At 42.0% G+C, this 19,332-nt stretch overlaps 1 protein-coding gene across 3 annotated transcripts in view; it reads left to right on the forward strand.

Moving 5' to 3' along the window:
* The window catches only part of NARS2 (asparaginyl-tRNA synthetase 2, mitochondrial), a 48,884-nt gene that overhangs the window by 5,270 nt on the left and 24,282 nt on the right, over positions 1 to 19,332 (forward strand). For 2 of the 3 annotated variants that reach the window (XM_054654865.2, XM_077174084.1), the window contains exons 5-6: positions 2,639 to 2,719; positions 10,298 to 10,398. In XM_054654865.2, the coding sequence (XP_054510840.2) occupies positions 2,639 to 2,719; positions 10,298 to 10,398 (182 nt within the window). The remainder of the gene's footprint in view (positions 1 to 2,638; positions 2,720 to 10,297; positions 10,399 to 19,332) is intronic. The other variant, XM_054654866.2, reaches the window with a different exon arrangement.

Genomic DNA, 19,332 nt, shown 5'->3' on the forward strand with positions numbered 1-19,332 from the left:
AGCCACCTGTGTTTTCTGAATGTGTCACTCTTAAGCTGTGGGCACAGCACAGACTTTTTGCAGGCAGGGGAGCAATGAATTGGCTCTGATGCCAGGTGTCACATAGATTCTAGTCACATGTGTGAGTAGAAAAAGAAAGGTAGTAAGTCCTCTAGCACACCTGAGCCTTTCTTTAAAGCTGTTCCTGGAAATAAGCATGTTTTAGTTTAGATAAGCTGGCTTTAGATAGAATAGAATCACATTCAGATAATTCTGTTGACAAAATTCATCTGTAATAATTAGTGTGGCCTAAGAAACAGGTTAGAAATGTTGAGATGAATTTCTGGTTCCAGGTTTGCTGGTCTTTGTTGCCTGCAATGGCAAAAGTTTGCTTGCTCTGAGAACTGCCTGTGTGGAATTGCATGGCGTTTGAATGAGTTCTGTGGGTTTTGTTGGGGTGGGGTGGGGGGTCCCGTGTCAGGTAAAGCTGCTGATTTCAGGATTGTGCCTGCTCCCAAGACAGAAGCCAGCTCTGTTGGGAATCAGTCTGTGCCGGCGTTGAGCCACTAGATGGCATTGCCTACAACGCTTTGTGCTTCCAAACCTGGGCACCGCAGGCAGCCGAGGTACAGAACAGCCTTATTCAGGCTTTGTTTCTCCAAACCAGCTCCTGCTCGGGCTCTGACATACCTTCCTGTTTACAGTGCTCAAGAGCAGAACTCTGTTTTGTAATAGACTCTATCTATCATCAATTTAGCAGCAGCAGCTACGCTAAAGTTATTTTTAAAGGAATAAGCAAGATTTGGTCCCAGACCTGATATTTATAAATGCTTGTGTGAGAACTCTCCTAGCACCAGGAATGTCTGTGGTTTTATTCTGTCTCTAATGGAAGGAAGTCTTAAAATTGCCACTTGCATCATCACAAGACTATTGCAATTTCCAACTTGACAATGTCAGAACATACCGTAGCTACAAAGTATAATTTCACCATTTTCACTGGGCAAAGCTGTAAGGAGCTTAATGGTGGAAGAAAATAAGTGGAGCTGTTTGAATACACAAAATTATCAAGACTCTTTGTAACTTTAAAAACCTCTCTTTTTTAAAAACCTCTCTTCCTGTTCATTTCCAGGAATGAATGACTAGTGCCAAGTGCCTTTGGTTTGGATGTTGAAAGCTAAAATGTCCTTTTTAAATCTTCTGAGAATTGTGGTCCTTGTGGGGTAGGAACATTGTTCCTAGGCACAGTAAGATAGTTGCATTGTGAATGGCAAATTCCATTCTGTACATTAAGTTCCAGGTTTGTGAGAGCCAGTAATGCAACTTGAATTATTTTAGAAGCTTTTATAAGGGGAATTATCCAAGAGGTTTTATGGGGACTCTCTTATTTCAGATCTGTGCAGTTTGCATTACTTTCCAAAGCATGTAAGGGATCTTCTATGTGAAGTGTGCTTCTTTACAGCAACTGCTACCACTGTATAAGGAATTTAGGCATTTTTAAACATCTCATGTGGAGTTGGGAGGCCATGTAACTAGCAGGGCTCTGAATATGCAGGGAACTGTGTCAGAGGCCTGCATTTTGTACTGGTAGACTGAAACTTCCTTCTCCAGGCAAAGCAAGTAGCTCTGGATCCAAGTCTTCCTTCTGTGCAGTAACTGGATCCCAGTGAGGAGTCAAGGTCTTTGCACCTGTAACCAAGGTAGCCTAGAGCTGACTACAGGGACTTTGCTCCCTCTTGGTTGTGTTACTGTACTCCCACAAAATGCATTGCAAGTCCATATGAGGTTTTTGTTCCAAATTAATTTTATAGTGGGCAGCAAATACTACTTCTGTCTTCCTAGTCCCTTAACAAGCTGGTGAGAAGGACCAGGACCTCTCATGTGACTGACTGGATTGTATTATTCTGGTAAAAGCTGTGCAGCTAAGATGTATCTATCCACTGAATATTGGGTTGCAGCTGTTTTAAAAGCCTATGGCTGCACTGCAGAGAAATCCAGAGAACAGGGGCTCTCTTCATTCAGCCTTACTGGTTTCAGAGGCCTCTGCTGGATTTATGAACTATTACATGATTGTGTAATTCTGCAGGTACCTAGAACACAACCAAGCCAGGGTATACCCTGTCTCTTAAAATTAGCTTGACTTCAGTATCTTAGAAGATGCAAGGTAGGACTGACACTTTATTGGTGGTTGGGTGTTTTTAAGGTCTCTTTCATCCAGTATGTGATTTTTGTCATCCAACACATTTGATCACTTCTCTTAATGCAGCACGCAAAGAGTGTCCTTTGCCTACCACTGCCTTCCAAAAAGCTGAAAGAAACAAAGTGTTGAGGTCTTAGGGGTGAATTTGATTGAAACTGCCCAAAACTATAAAAATGCTGGAGGAAGTGAGAAGAAAGGAGAATGGTATGGAAACAGGCCATTGCAAAAAAACTCATAGTAATGACATAAATCTCTTTTGGCTTTGAAACCTGGAGGAAAACACACAGATAGTAAACAATGATGTGTAAGTCATGGTAGCATTTAGTTTGTCATCTGTCCCAGAAGCTGCCCAAAAGACTCCATGTGCTCTCCTGGCTGGGGGCTAATGGCCTAGTTATGTGTGCTGGTTGATGTCATCCTTCAGGGTGACAGCTGTTAACTTTGCTGTTCTGTCTGTTCCAGGATAATGGATATGTGCATATTCATACCCCCATAATTACATCCAATGACTGTGAAGGTGCTGGGGAACTCTTTCAAATTGAGGTAAGTTGGGTTGCATAAAGTTTGTTTGGTTTGGTTTTTTGTGTTTTTTTTTCAAAGCAGTTCTTGAGTTATTAAAGGTTAGAGGAAATATTTATCTTCATAAACCCTTTTATGTACTTCTGTGATTTTTTTTAATAAAGCAATCCTTTGTTTCAACTAATAATTTAGACATTAAACAGATACATTATCTTTTATTTTATTGCTATTTTGTGCCTTAATCAGCACCTTTTGTACTGATGAGGTTGTTCTATTCCTGGTGCTGTGGAAAAATTTACAAAGAATCACAGAGGGAGGTGGAACATCTTCGTAAACAGAATTATGTGATCATAAGAGCCCAAGAGATGGATTGGGTCATTCAGGACAGACTACTACACTCAAGTACTTCTTAGCTTTGAAACAAATAATATAATTAATCATGAGATAATTCTTGAAAAAAAAGTCAGCAATATCTGAAACTCCTTTTCACCAGCATGTACATACAGGTTCCTCCCTACAAGCTATTCCTGTTGTATGTTGGAATTCTCCCCCAATATTGTCAAGCTTCCCCATAAACACCAAATTACTGCCACAATCTATTGTTATAAGAGTACTTCACATCATGGGTCAGAAGCTCCTGTGAAACTGAAACACAGCCATAACCACTAAGATCTCCCCCGCAGATTTCTCATGATTCCCAACCCCACACAACAGCCCAAGCTACACGGATTCTTACAATTAATCATACAGAATTCCACTGTCTTTTATACTTCTGTATCTGAAATTCAGTCTTCTGTCTCAAACAATGGCATCCATTGCCTCCTATGTGTATCGGCTCCAGCTTTGCTGGTGATTCATCTGTAATCAAAAGAAAAATTGTTGAGGTAGCAGTTACTTGCTGTGGGACCGTGTCTTCCACTCTGCACAGCCTTGTGACAAAAAAAGCTTCTGTCTGCTTGTTCTCCAGGATCTCAAGGTCTAACCTGTGCTACCAGTGATTCCCTTCCAGACCAGTACATGTGGCTCAGCTTTTTGCTTGCTGGGACAATAGGGTTGATTAGCTAAACTAAATTGTTCCTGTTTAATTGAGATGCCTTAATGCTACCCAAGGTTCACTCCAGGCTGTTGCATGCAAATTAAGACGTGAAAACAAGTGACACTTAATGATGGAAACATTATGCAGTTTGCAGCTGTACAGTGTATTGCGTCTTCGGGACAAATTGTATCCACTTGAAAGCTGTAGAGGATGCAGGACTACAGCGTAGGTGGCTGGTAGTGACAGCAGCCCTGATGCAAATGTTGATTGAGGTGCTAAACTGTGAGCCTGAAACTTGTATAAACTGGATCTTATTGAAATGCATGGTTCAAGGTGGATATTTTACTCCTTTCCAGTGGGAATGCTGAGGTGCAAATAATACCTGTCTTGGAGAAATGTAACTACAGCTGTGCTTGAAAGGTGTGCACTAAGTGCCAAGCCAGACCCCATTAAATGGCCTGTGCCATAAAGGAAGGAATTCACAAACCCACTTGCTGCTGGGAGGAGGGGAGTTCTCCCTGATTTCCTGTTTTTTCTTTGATTACAGCTTCACTGTCTGGCTTAATTTAGGACTTAGTTTAGTTTCTGCAAAGCCCTATTCACAACTAGTCCTGGCTAGCAGAATTCTGAGGCTGCCTGCTATCCTGCTGGGGTCACATCACTCCACTGGAGCACTGATACTGTTTTTTGACAGTGAAAACATAGGGAAGATTAAGCCTGCCTTGGCCATGTATGTGATGCTGTCAGACACAAAATAGGAGTCACAGAAGGGTGTCAGACATAATAATAAGGATATGGTGTTTGCAGCAAAGCCCAGAATCTTCATATGCTTTTAACCAAACCAACTATCAAGACATTCTTGTCTGCTGTATCCAGTCACTTTTTAAACTAGCCTTTAATTCACTGTTTGAACAGGACAAGGGAGAATATGAATTCATGTGCCACTTATATTTGAGAAGGAGCTAAGATTTTTGATGAAAACAACCTTCAAATTGGATTTTTCAGTTTCAAAAAATATTAAAATCCTGTTCCTTAAGTTTTAAGACGTATCTTCTAGCTGTAACCAGAATTGGTGTTCTATTACTCCTGAATTTGTAGTAATTGCAATACATCTGCTAACAGGTTGGGGTTTTTCTGCCTTTTGGGTTTGGTTTTTTTTTTTTTTAGCTCCCTTGGGCAGTGTGTAGAACTAATAGTCTCCCCAGTTTTGCTGATCTGCTGCAGGTGAAGTAAGTTGAAGACTTTAGTTGAATAGCCTTTAGGACCCAAGTAGAGGCTGCTTTTGTACCCACTGTGTACTATTGCCTTTAAATAGCTGTTTTCTCTTACATGCACAGTTTTAATCCTTTGACTAACATCTGATGGCTGCTCAGGCCTGTGCATTCTTTTGAAAGGATGGAAAGTGAAGAGAGTATGAATATGTTTTTACATGTGAGTTGAAGAAATGGGGAAAAATGTATCTGAAGTTAGAATGAAAAGGCTTTTTGAAATGTGATTTTTGATTCCCAAAACACTTAATCCTGTAGGATTTGTGTTTGTTTATATGTTCAGCTTCCTCATTATCTTTGTTTGGTTTTGGATGTACTGATGAGTCTGTACATAACTTTGGTTGGGATGCTCTCATATTAGGGCTTGGGATGGGGGGGAATCCATATTCCTTCACTGCTGGGCAAATCAACCAAATGTTTTTAAAATTAAGTACTGTAATGGTGAAAAGAGTGCAGTAAGCAGAGGACATTTTAACGAATAAATAAGTCACAAGATGGCTAACAACTCCAGAGGAAATTTCTCCGCCTGAAAAGTGTAAGTTTGAGGAGAGACTGCCAGAAGTGTGAAGACTACTAGGCAGACCCTAACCCACATCAGCAACACCATCTTGTGGCTTTCTGCTCTGTTGACAGTGTCTTCCTGTAGTGGGAGCATGTAGGGGAGAAAGCATCTTGTTTGTGCTTCTTTCTATAAAGTAAATATATTGAAAACACTAGAAGACCTTTGACTGTTGAAAGCAGTGTTTTAGTATCATCCAAAGCAGGATGAGGTAATTCTTGAAATAGGGAGAATGCAGATCAGCAGGGGCAGATAGCCCTTTTTCTATTTTAATCTGAAAATAATTCCCCTATACCAGCAGTTTTAGCACCTACTCCTCAGCACAGATTCTTTCCTTGCTTTTTTTTTTTCTTATTTTTCTCTTTTATTTCTTCTGAAGTCTAGAATTCTTAGCAGTTTTTTATGTTGCAAGAAACTTTACCCAGTCCCCTTCTGTGGCTGCGTCCTAAGAAATTTGCCATACTTTTGTCCTTGTGACCCAGCTGCATGTCTGTTCCCTGCTATTTTCAGTAGCCTCCCACTCTGTCTGCAGTGTTGAAGACTCCCTGTTTTCTGAGTCCCTTGCTCTCTTTACCACTTTGCTGCCTGGAAAATTTTCTTTGTATGGCTGCTTTCAGCTGATGTGGAGAAGGTGGAGGCTTCTCAGTGCTCTGTAAGAGCCTGTCTGGCCCAGGACACTCCAGCTGGTTCAGTGTGGGTCTCCACAGCCACTTTCCCTGCTGCCCAGCTGCAGCCTTTTAAGGGAAACTCAGTATGCAGTGAGTTCCAAAGCATAACAGCTGTATCATGCATTCACAGCTCCTTAAAGAAGATTTCACATGTAGTTTTTATTGCCTGTGGCCATATTCCTTCCTGGGACCACTCTCTATGTGTAAGGAGTGCTGCACTCTCCCTGTCGGAGGTAAAATGTGCTCTGTGTGAGGTTTGTCTCTTCCCATGCACACCTCAGGGCACCTGGCTGAGCCCAGGGTCTGGATCAAGCCATTTCATTGCTTGAAAGGTTATTTAACTGTAAGCCTGAAGAACTGTCTGGGTATAGTTCTTCTCTAAAATGCATCTGGAGATTGTTGGGCTTTCAAGGGTTTTTTGCCCCTCGCTCACAAGAGTCAGTGCCAAAGTTTTGAGGTTCCTGACAGTGCAGGTTTGTGGCTGTGCCAGCTGTGGCACCAGCAGTATGTACCTGCTGCTGAAGATGCAGAAACTTACTCCTACCATCCCTTTGGCACTACTGAAAAATATCCTTGTCAGCACTGAAGAAAGCTGGGATCTGCTGGGGAGGATCACAGTTAAGCACAACAGTATTAGTGTCTGTAAAGTGTTTTCCCTTTTAGAGATGTGTGATGGTCTGGGAGGCAGCCAGTGCCTGAGAGACTGGTACTTCAGAGAAGTGCTCAGCAGGGATCAGGGTAAGCTGGACCTGAGCTGAGGGACGGCTGGCTTTTTCATATTCTAGCTCTCCCAGTTTCTCCTCATTTCTACCTGATTCATATCTGCCTGTCCAGTCTGTATTTATGAGATGTTATGCATTCCAGTACATATTTATGAGATGTGTGTCTCAGCAGAACCAGCTGCTGTTGCTCAGTGCAAGTCCAGCTGGTCAGAATTAGGACTGGAATTGCAAGGAGGACTTCTTAGAAGTTAGGAATTTTGCAGGGGTTGTCTGAAAAGGAAAATCCAATCATGTTTATGATGGGGTATCACAGAGGGCAAATCTGGATTAAAGATGTGTTTCTGGGAAGCTGCAGCAGCATGGTTGTGTGGGCCTGGGCTAGAGCTACAGCAATGATTTCTATGAGCTTTTCAAGTCTTCTCTGATCCCTTCATGCTTTTGGCTTGCATAGAGTGTAAGACAGAATCAAACAGTTTGTACTCTCCTGAAGCTAATTGCCTCAAGGAGAAGTTAATACAAGACTGACATCAAAGGGAATAATTTTAAATTAAACCATTAGACATTTGAGGAGATGGAGAACAAAACAGGTACTAAATCCAGTTGTTCTTGTATTTAGAATGAGAATAAAAAGCCTTTGAAGTTGACGTCAAATACTAGCATGTTTATAGCACATTTGCTCTGAGACACCAAGATGTTTCATACAGATTCTCTCTCCCTTTTCCCCCATTGTAATTTGGGTAGTTTTCGACTCTGGGATGGAAAGAGCTTGAAAGGAAACCCATAATTCACCTCCTAATCTTTTATCAAGTCTGTGTTTTGGGGTTGGGAATGGGGAGAAGCGTACATCTAATTGAAGTAAAAGCACCACAGTGTTGTTGCTTCATTTTGCTGGTCATGTACATGAAAACCAGTCTCACCCAGTGTCAGCAGTGAAGGGATAGTGTCCCCTACTGTTTGTTTATCTTGTACCAGTAGCTGTGGTTTCATATAATAAAGAAGCCATCTTGCTCTAAAAGGCTGAGCATGAATCACAGGCACAGGCACTTGGGAACATTGGCCTGTGCTCAAATGTATAGAAAGGAGTCACCTCCAGCGGATTAGCTGATACTTGTACCTATGAAATATGCAGCTGCTAATTTTGGAATCTCCCCTTGCTGAAGGTGTCCCTTCTGAACAAAAAGGGAGGCATTTAATTTTTCCTGCATAGGAAAGTTTTCTGCATGAGCTGTGTTGTACTGTTGTATTGAGTATTGTGCCTTAGGATGAGAGAGAGCAAGTGGGCAGCTGTGGAGAGGGGAGGTGATCAGATGGTGATGGGGCAGTAACATTCAATCTAAATACTGCTGTGTTTATGCTTCACCTTCTGTCAGAAGCCATTCAGGAGCTGCTCACAATGCAGACAAATATCTTGGGATCTCTCAGTGACCTGTCAAACAGGCTGCAGGTTTTCAGGAGCCCAGTTGAGTTGTAGATTTTCGCACTTTATCTAGTCACTTACTGTGTTTCTCTTTTCCTTATGTCTCTCTGAGATCACATCTGATTTGGAGAATGAAAAATTACGCAAAGTCATTATAAATAAACCAGGCCCCAGCTCCTGGAGACAGTTGTATCCTGTTTGTGGATCTGGGAGGAAGCATTGAGATTTTGTGGCTGACTTCTTGTTCTTTTCTTGCTTCTAGTTTGTCTCTTTCTCATTGTTTAGAAGTTGCATCCTACAGGATTAGGTGGGATTTTTCACTGGTGAAACAAGGAATGTCTGAACTAAGCTTGCAGGAAAAGAGAAGCCAGAAACCATGGCTCTTCTCTTTAGTGTTCTGGCCATGGTTCTGGGGCTGCAGTATGTGAATGTTTGATGTTTATTAATATCCTTATTGTTTTTGAGCAAATGCTCTGGGTTTGTTTGATGAAAACAGTAGGGACCTGCTTCTGCATCCTCAGAGTTTGGTGTTTGGTTTTTTTAGAACCACAAAACCTTTGAAACAAAGGAAGCAGTCCTGGGGTTAGAGCCACAAATTGTCATCTTTTCATTGATCTTTGTGGAACAAGGCAAGCTTGCTCTTTTCTTCAGTGTGATGCTGTGAAGAGATAAAACTACCTTGTCATCTGAGGTTTTTGGAAGTCACTGTTTTATCTTTGTGATGAGCAGCAGAGCTTTTTGAGAACAAAAGCAACACCTTCAAGCTCATAAGAGAAAAATGGCAGGTTGTAGACTATCAAAGACTGGAGAACAAGGCTCCCTGTGACAGAGCAAGTTGGGGAGTTGGGTGGCTGGTGGCAGTGGCATACTTAGCTGAACTAGCAACACTCACCATGACTCCTAGGAGCTACACCTTGGGTATTTCAAACTTATTTCAGAAGAAAGTATTTGTTTGGAGGTGAATGTAGATCAGCCAGACCTCAGATTAGCTTTGAAGTTTCATTCTGTTTTTCTCCTAAACTTTGGAGGAGCCAAAGGCTCAGGGATGTTATTGAAATATACAAGATGTTGAAACACAATATCATTTATCTTGGTGTTTCTTTAAAAGTCACTGAGTTGTGACCTCTAGAGATCATCTAATCCATCTCACTGTGCTCAAACAGTGTCAGCTGGAGCAAGTTGGCCAGTACTCTGCTGCTCAGTTTTTTATATCTCCCTAGATGGAGACTTTACAGCCTCTCTGGACAACCTGTTCTAGTACTTGACACCCACAGTAAATATTAAAGGTTATTCTTGTTTTCAGATGAATTTTTGTGTGTCTTTTTTAAAATCTGTGCCTATTGTCTCTTGGGGACTTTTTTTTCTTTTGAGGTTTTTCATAATGGAATACTGAACTTGTTAAATTTTCTATTACTTGTAGATTTTTTGTGCTTAAAATATCTGATGACCTGAAAAAGGCATGCAAAAGCTGAAATGAAACACAGTTTATTTTTCACTGCCTATATAATATGTAAGCTGTGATGTCTCCAAATTAATATTTTTTCAGTTGAGTTATTTTTAAAGACTGAATAACAAACAAATCTTAAGAGGATATTGCATTGCTTTTTTTTTATTACTGTTTGTCTTTTTCCAGTGGAAACAAATTCATTTCCCTGTGAAAAGAAAATAACACTCTGTTAAAAGCTTTTTCTGAAAGTCAGTGGGGCTGACACAGAAAACACTCCTCCATTTTCTTATCAGGCTTGAAATTGAATTTTAAAGGCAATGCTGTATGAAGCTTCAAACTACAAATGATAGAGATTCTTCTCTTCCTCCTCTCTGTTCATCTTGGTAGGAAAGTGAAAATTGATGCTTTGAAAAGAGGGAAAATAAGCCACGTGCTGTGCTTTTTATTTAAACACCAATGGTCTGACTTGTTCCTCATTGTTACAGACATCAAGAGAGGAAAAGGAGTCAGTGGAAAAGAGCCATTTCTTCAATGTGCCTGCCTTCCTGACAGTTTCTGGCCAGCTCCATTTGGAAGTAATGGCAGGGTGAGCAAAATGAGAAGTTTTCGTCTTTGTCTGTGGGATATTCCCAGCTGGTATTTTTGGTATCCATCAGGTATCTGCCAGAAATGGACTGAGTGGCAGTGGCTGGATGATGGGTACTGAGAGGCCAGCCTAGAGAGAGAGCTGGAGCACCTCTTGTGTGGACACAGGCTGAGAGAGCTGGGATTGTTCAGCTTGGAGAAGAGAAGGCTCCAGGGAGACCTTAGAGCCCCTTCCAGTACTGGAGGGGCTACAAGAGAACTGAGGAGAGGCTTTGGACAAGGGCATGGAGTTACAGGGCAAGGGGGAATGGCTTCAGATTGAAAGAGGAAAGGTTTGAATTAGATATCAGGAAGCAATTCTTTACTTGAGGGTGGTGGGCACTGGCACACGTTTACCAGAGAAACTTGAACACATCCAGGGATGCATGTCCCATCCCTGGATGTGTTCAGGGCCAGGTTGGGTGGGGCTCTGAGCAACCTGGGGTAGTGGAAGATGTCCCTGCCCATGGTCAGGGAGTTAGAACAACATTGTCTTTGGAGTCACTTCCAAGACCATTGAATGATTCTATACTCTGGAGGGCCTCACAGCATCTAGAGAGTTAATGCTGTGTGATGTATCTGTGCAGTGCTTTTGCATCCAGAAGAACTTCATTTATTTTTGAAGACTGAAGGGATTCAATACCATTTGAGCTGCAGGCCTCAAAAACTCAATGTACTTAAATAAAGTAAAAATAAAAGGAGCGGGTTCCCAGAACAGCTATGCTCCATTATGAGTAAACACATCTAAATTTAGATGGCCCTAGATTTATTCAAAATGTCTGTAAGAACAACACACTACTGTAAAATAGGAACATGAAGCTGTAATGTACTGTATGCTGAAAAGCATTGATTTTTTTATTTATCCATCCTTAGAGAGCAAGGTACATCTGAGTGATATCAATGGAAAAAGTATTTACCAGACAAGTAATCTGCTGAGTTTAGCTTTATCTTAGAGCAGGCTGTGTACTATTTAAGGGGTACAGCCTGATGTAATAGAGTGAGATTGTATTTCAGGTTGATCATTAGAATCCACGTTCCTTCTTTGGACTTACTTGAATTACATCTTTCAGTAAAGGTCACAATGCATGACAGTCAAATAAGTCTAACACATACAAACCCATGCCATCTCATTTTCCAGGGATCAAAATCTCTCCCCCTTCAATTAAACAAAACTTGCCCCAGCTAATATCTGAGATGACACAGCTAATATCTGCTGCCAAGTGACCTGTGCTTTGGCCACAGCAGGCAGGGCACCTCATGAGAAACACCCTGTCTATCAAGAATGTCTAGCTTGAGTGTTTCTGCATATTGCAGACATTGAGCTGGTCTGAGAAGAGACCATGTCACTCAGGGAGAACAAACCAGGCAGAAAAGAGATTTCTGAAAAAATTTATATGTTTTGATTTGTATGCAAAAATTGCCCTTTGAACAATTTCATTGCAGCTATTTATCAGCAGCCAATAAACTGTGCTACAGTGATTACATAGAAAAACTCCAGTACTGATTCTCAGCATTGCATATTCAGGCATGAACAGCAAACACTATTAGAAAGACAGGTCAGAACTCCCAGATGAAAAGGCCAATCTTTAAAGTTCACATTTTCCAAAGCTAGGATTTTATCCCTCCCATTTTCAGAAGGTTTCCACTCCACAATAACTGATCACTTTAAAAGTGTTTTTAAAGTCACCATAAGTTCATTATGAGCCCTCCTTGGTACATGGCAAACAACTGCAGTGATACTTGCCTGAGGTCTGGTCTCTGACAAGCTCTATCAGCAGTCCAGTTGGCCAGCAGTGGTTTGGCTGAAGTACCATGTCTGAGGAGAATCCACATTGCAACTGCTCAGAAAAATGTGCCTTCAGATAAGGGTTGTTGCCCTGATTTCATGCCAGCTACTCAGTGTACTAATTTAGTTAATTTATTGGGAAAATTCAGTGTAGATGAAGACCAAACCCATTAAAAAAGAGAACTTTCTCTTTGACAGACTTGAGACTTTCACTCTTAGTCTTAGAGTAGTAAAAAGTGAGTTTTCCACCTCCAAAATGGAAATATTCTGGTCTTCCCAATAAACAAATCAGGTAAAACAGTAAAGATTTATCTGTTTTGGATTTGATTCCATGAAATTTACCCTTTGTTTTAGCCAGACTAAATTCTTCACATCTATAAAATTATCTAGTCATCAAAAATTACTTTAGCTTAGATATAATGTTAAGTGTTGTAGTCTTAAGGCTCTCGAGAACACTTTGTTCCTGAGAATTTGTGGGAGGAGACTGAGATAGAAATGCTGAGGAGAACCTTCCCCATCCAGTCTTGACCATATTCTCTTGTGACTTCTGGGACTTGGGAGAGGGACAGATCCTGCTTAAGTCCATTAGAAAGTAGAGGTGGAGCAGGAGAGGTGTGAGAGGCAGGTAGGAATTTGTCCTGGGAGAGGTGTACGTAGAAGGGGAGCAGAAGGTCAAGTAGGCAGTCATGTAATTTTGGGGTTAGCTTTTAGCTTTACAGAGCTCATAAGCAACCTCCAAGCTGTGGCTGGAAAAGGCTGGAAAGGGAGGTATGGAGGAGACTTACCAGATGAGTCTGGAATCACATCTTCTGTGTCCTTGCAGAGAGTTTATCTGCAGACCTGAATGCCCATGCTTGTGTGTTGTCTAGGGCTGTTTCATGGCAGGGTTACTTGGGATGCTATTCCTGATCACAGGAGAGAGCAGTGAGCCATTTATAGTTGATGAGTTTTTTCTTTGAGGAAAAGTGGGAAGAGAGATGTTCCTGCGTTTATTGACCGTCTGCTGTGCTATGTGTGCTTGTTACTGAAGGCAAGGTCAGAGGAGTTCATCTTGTCTCTCAGTGTGACACACACGGCCTACTTGGCACAACTTCTCGTTTCATTGTGCCTCAGCAATGACAGCATCTAGGTTGTCTGCTCAGCATGTCTGAATCATTGTCAGCTGCTGTAAATCCATGGGCTTTTTAAGGTCTCCAGAAAAGTCTTTATTCAGTAATAGAGCTCTCCCCTTCGGTCTCCTCAGTCTCCGATGAGTCAGTAGCCAGTGTGTGTGGTACAAGTATAGGGCTGTCTGTGTCCTCATATCTGGTTTGAAATGTCATTGGTTTGCTGTGAAGTCCATGTGGTATTCCTTGCCCCCAATCCTCTGGCGAGGACAAAAGCCCCCTTGGGGACCTGAACTGGGCTGGAGGGTCTGTGACAGCTGAAGATGATTCAGAACCATACTGGAGACAGCCAAAGTCATTTGTTGTAAAGAAGTACAGCTCACTGGCTGCAGTAATTATTTTTTTTATTCTCCTTTCCCACAGGCTGTACATGCTCCTCTCTTTTCAGCCCTTCTTGTTAATAGTTTAACATCAATGTTTTTCCCTTGTGCCACACTTCATCCCAGGCCCTGTCTGTTCTGCCTTTTGCATCATGAGCTTAAATAAAATTGCTTTTCTTAAAACTTCTGGGAGCTATCCCCTCCCTAATTGGCAGCATATGTTATCTCATCATTCCTTGCCCTCCTTAGCCCTGTTTCTTTTCTCTCTTATCAGGCCCTCACTAGGTTTCTCCTCTCTTGTTCATCTCACATTGTGTTGAAGTTCCCTGCAAATGGCTAAAAGGCTGAGAGGCAACCTTATAGCAGCCTGTTAGGATCTGCAAGGAGGTTCTCCAAAGACAGACCCACTTCTTGCAGTGATGAATGACAGGAGGACAAGAAGCAGTGGGGATAAATTGAGAAAAGTGAAGTTCTCAGTGGACATAGGGGGGAAAATAGTGGAGAAATCAGCAGTGGGGATAAGTTGAGAGAAGTGAAGTTCTCAGTGGACATAGAGGGGAAAATAATGGAGAAATCAGTCAAGCATTGAACAAGATTGATGAGAGAAACTCTGTGCTCTTCATCAGAAACGCAGCTAGGTGGAGCCTTGAGCTGGTCTGGCCTTCTTGCTGCCCCTGCTTTGAACAGAAGACTGAACCAATGACCTCCTGAGGTCCCTTCCAGCCCAAGTAATTTTCTTCTTCTAAGTTTTTTCCTTGCCTTTGTTCTCATTGTCCTCTCCACCTATTTCAGGCACAATACCATCTTGGTGAATTATCTCTCTAGCTGAGATAATTATCTCTCTAGTTGAATTTCAGTTCAACATCCCCAGGACTTATTTTTTCCTGCTAGCTTAAAATCTCAGCCTTTTATTCAGACTTCTGCCTGCTAACATCTACTTATCAAGCTTGGTTTAGATGCAGCATAATTAATCCCTCTCTCCTCAAGCACATCCCCTTGATTGCTAAACCGTCATCTATTCTGCTGCTCTTCTGCCTAATCCAGATGTTCTCTGCAATCCTACAACTGGTTTTGCAGGTTGCAGAGAGGATCTAAAAAGCATTTCAGTCATCCAGACTATTTTGGCTGTGTCTGCCTGAGTTTGTAGAGAGCTGAACTCAGTGAATTTCCTGTTGTTTGCAGAAGGTACTAAAATCACACTGATCTCACTTTTAAAATGCCAGTACTTCAGTGTTTTTCAAAGCGTGGAGAATGAGAGAGAGCTGTCATTTTGATGTTCAAGAAAACACTGCAGAGCTCAAAAGAGATGTGTTTGAGGCTGCCTTCCATAAAAAAGGCTTCATTCTCAGCAGTCTGGCAACACACGCTCTTAAAATTTTATTCCAAAATGACTTGCTAATGATGACACAGATTACATTGTCTTTAAACAAATATTTGCTCTACACTGTACAATTTTAAATTCTTCTGAATGCAGCTGCAGGAATGATGTCCAGTTGTATAACATTCCTGTTGCTAAGAAGTAACAAAAATAAGTGTAACTATTTATCTTGGATGTCTGAAAAAAATTTTTTGACATGTCTTGCACAACATTTGTTTGAGTCTGAGTCATAATGCAGACTCTTATAATTAGTGCACTAACTTCCATTAATTAGGCTGACACTTAATTGGATCTATAAAAAGCAACCGTGACATGTCTGGTTTTAATCAATTACTGCATACTTCAGTCTGGTTCATGACTGCTGCAGTGATTGTTAATGACTTTGTATTACTGGGAGGCCAAATACATCAACTCTGTAGGTACAACAGTGAGTCTAGAGTTGCTTGGCTAGTTGGAGCTTTACAGCCACATGGATATACTGTTGGTCCTTTTTTCATCTCCACATTTTGGGGAGGGAAAGCAGGTAATCTGCTAGCAAGCATGGTGAGTGTGTGCTGAGGTTAGCTGCAGTTGAGCCATGTTCTGGGATCCTCACAGGCAGGGTTGAATGCAATCCCTGCAGTCTTGGACTATGTGTTCTTTGTCTTATATCCTTGCTGTAAAAATCAAGTGCAGGGAGCAGGAGAAGAGACAGTTTTATGCTCATCTGGTGAAACGTGTCCACAGCTGAAATTCTTGGTCCTCATTTTACAGGTAAGCTAAGTTGAACCAGTATGTGTCTTGAATCGAGTGCATAGTCCCTTTTCCTTCTCTGAATACCTGATCATCCCTGTTCCAGTCAGTGGTAGGTGCTGTAGGGTCTGTGGCAGGAGAACCCAGCATCCACATGTGTGGGGGGCCCTGCAGCTCCACTGCACCCGTGTGCCTGGACAATGCTGTGAGAGCTGCAGGGGTTTAAGAAGCTGTGGCTTTGTGAGTGACAGTACTGGCTGTCACAACTCTCTGCCCACATGTTCCTCTGCCATAGTAGCCACGTTTGTGGTGACTCCTGGAAACTTATTTTACTTTGTGACTGAGGCAGGCAAGAAGCCTGTGGGCAGCTCAGCTCACCATCAGTGGCAAAACAACACCTTGGCAAACTTAATACCCTGTGAGAGCATGAACCTGCCTTGTGTCCAGGCTGCAGCTCCTGCTTCTCAAGGAGACTCTATGCCTCAGGAGATGGCTCCAGGACGAGATGTGAAGTCAGGCAACTTCAACCCTATTTGCTCCCACAGCTTTCCTTGAAATAGATGCACAAATCCATTAGCACATGCCCTGAAGTTCTTCGATTTGCTGCCATTGTACTAAAGTAGAATAGAATATAGATACGTGTTGTAGTCAGCTGTAACATGTTGCATTTTATATGGATTTTAGTAATTTTTTTTATACAGTTGCTTACTTTGTTTAGTTACTGTAGAATTTGAGGCTTTGGAGGTTTTAAATAGTTACACCCAAACTTTGGAATGTGGCCTGAACCATGACTCCCTTTGCTCAGTAATGCACCCACTGATGCTTTTTTGTGTTGTGATTTATACTTGCAGAACTCATATAACCAATGCTCATCTGAAAAAATGAAAAAAAATTAAAATTAATTATCCTCTTCCTGGCTGTTATAATGCAATTTTTATAGAACATGGGTTTTTTCCACTTTGAAAGGAAAAAGATTTAACCCAGTTGTTCCCTCCCAGCGTGTTGGTAATGTATTTTAATGCCTTAGAGTAGGAGTCAATGGGATGATTAAGTTTGAAAAACATTTTAGCTACCTGCTTTATTTAAATCTTTAGAACATTTTGTATCACTCCTTTGTAGAATATCTCTGTTAGCTAGAGAATGGGAAATGATTATTTGAATAAATCCTCAACTACTCTGGTGGCTTTCATCAACCCAGCTTGAGTTTTCATTGCTAATCAACCATTTTATTGACTTTAATTAGAAACAATAATATCAAAACTAGGACAGAGCAAGACTCCACTGACAATGAAGAACAACACTTGCATAGAAGGGTGGAGGACCCAGGCTGATGAGGTCTTTCAGCCTGGAGCAGATGACTTGTATGGCTCTGAGTAACTCTTAATGTCCTTTGTCTCAGTTTTCCCGTGTTCTCCTGCCATCTGTAGACTAACAATCCAGTGTCTAGCTCTGCTGAGAGGTTTAATAAACAAACTTCTGAGTGCTTTGCCAGATAATTAGGGTATATAACACTTTGTTGTTAATTACTCGAGTGTGCCTGGATCATATCCAAGCAGAGGGGGATGACCTGGGAAGGATCCTTGTCCCATCTTCTGTTTTGTGCCGCTGAAGCTGGAGCAGAGGCTGTGGCAAGGGGAGAGCAGGTCCTGGAGCGTGGCAGGAGGGTGCTGTGCACATGCAACCTCGCGGGCATCATGGATCCCTGCCCTTTGGAAGTTGCAGCGAGAGAAGCTGCTGCATTGCTTCACTCTGACTGGCTGCAGGGGGAAGTTGGCACTTCCCAGTCCCTGTCTGGGAACTTAGACAGCTTTCTTTTTTTTTAATTTATGTATTTATTTTTGGCTGCTTACAAAAGGAAGTATGGTCCCATCTCGTCGCAGCATGAGCCAAAACCTCAGCACTCAGCACACCAGCTCTGCTGCCCAGGCCTGAGCCTCACATACTGCTACAAAAATCCTTGTCAAGATGCAGCTTTTCTCATCTGCATTTCCCCAGAGGGCAAGCAGAAATGGCCTGTGAGGAGTCTTTAAAAACTCATTTTTCTGGGTAAAATTCAGCCCCTTCTGCTGCCTTTTCAACAGAAATGTATATTTTCATTGGGTAGAATACAAGCCACCAGACAACAGTAATGGGAGCATTATTTTTGCACTGAGGTTAAAACCCAGATATTGCTGTCCAACTCTGACAAGTATTTTTTAACACAGTCTACCTAGCTCAAGGATTATTCTCAAAAATAAGCTCAAAAATATTCTGTCTCTTGTCCCCACTGCTGGGCATCTGTACCTCACTATCATCATTAGGAGCTCTGGGCTTCCAGCTTCTCCAAAAACTAGACCCAGGAAACATTGGGCTGATATTTTGTATGGTTGCTTGTGTATGTGGTTTTGTGCACAGGGCCAGAGCATCTTTCAAAATAAAAATTTCAGCATCCCTGAACAATCCCATTCATGTTCAGGTCAAGCACTGCAGCTAACTGGTGCATCCTGGCAGCTGAGCACAGTCACCTGCTTATTTCAGTGGAGCAGGCAGGTCCTCCATGCTCAAAATTAATATGGTCATGCCAGGACAGACTGGAATTAAATCAGATGGCTCACTTATTAACTTCTTCCTTTCCTAAGAGATAGGACAATGGGTAGATAAACTCCTGGGCTTCGGGGTCACCTTGCTGAGGGTTTCTCCCTCTCTGCTGACACTGTGTGTTCTTTTGTGTTTGGGTTAGAAGTTACTGTTTGTAGATTTTCTTGCAATCTAGATTTTAGTATGTGTATGGCAGGGAGGAGTTGGTGGATTATAGTGCAAGGGAGCACCCTGTGTTGAAGGGTTACATGCTGTATTCATTTAGCATGGCCAAAGATGAGATTTGGCACAAGTCACTGTTCAGCTTAACTTGTCCCTGCAGATAGTGCCAGAGTAATCAATGCACGTGCTGTATTTTGGGGTGACAGCGACAGCAGCATGAAAATGAATTCTTCCCCCTCTGCCATGTTGGTAGTGTATTTTTATGGCTTACAGCAGAAATTACAGGGGTGATGAAGTTTTGAGAAACATCTTTGCTCCTTGTGTGTACTGGTGTGGTTTAGTGCTTAGCCCTGAGTCACAGGAACCAGCTTCTGCCTCCAGCTGTGTCACTACTGTGTGGTGTGACCTTGGCATTGGTTGTAAGCTGACTGTGCAGGGATTGCATCTTCTTGATTAATAGCCTTGTTCAGAGTTATATGCCCTTGGTTCGACAGCACAAATAAGTCTTTATTACCTTGGTAGCAGTGTGGAGTCCTGGCTCAGAAAAGGAGCACAATCCTTTCCTGGCTTGGGAACCAACAGCACAATTAATTCTATTTGGATTGCGCCATAAAAGGTGCCAGTAAGGCAGAGATGCTGAGGCCTACAAACATTGCATGAGTTTAATTAAAAGAATGATTTGAAGCAGCTTTGGGTACGGATACTTATTACTTCTCTATTGGTTCCTCTCACTTCCTCTGTAATGAAGTGTCAATGAACTCGAACAAAATGAGCT

Source organism: Agelaius phoeniceus, chromosome 2, assembly GCF_051311805.1.
Source record: "Agelaius phoeniceus isolate bAgePho1 chromosome 2, bAgePho1.hap1, whole genome shotgun sequence".
Lineage (NCBI taxonomy): Eukaryota > Metazoa > Chordata > Aves > Passeriformes > Icteridae > Agelaius > Agelaius phoeniceus.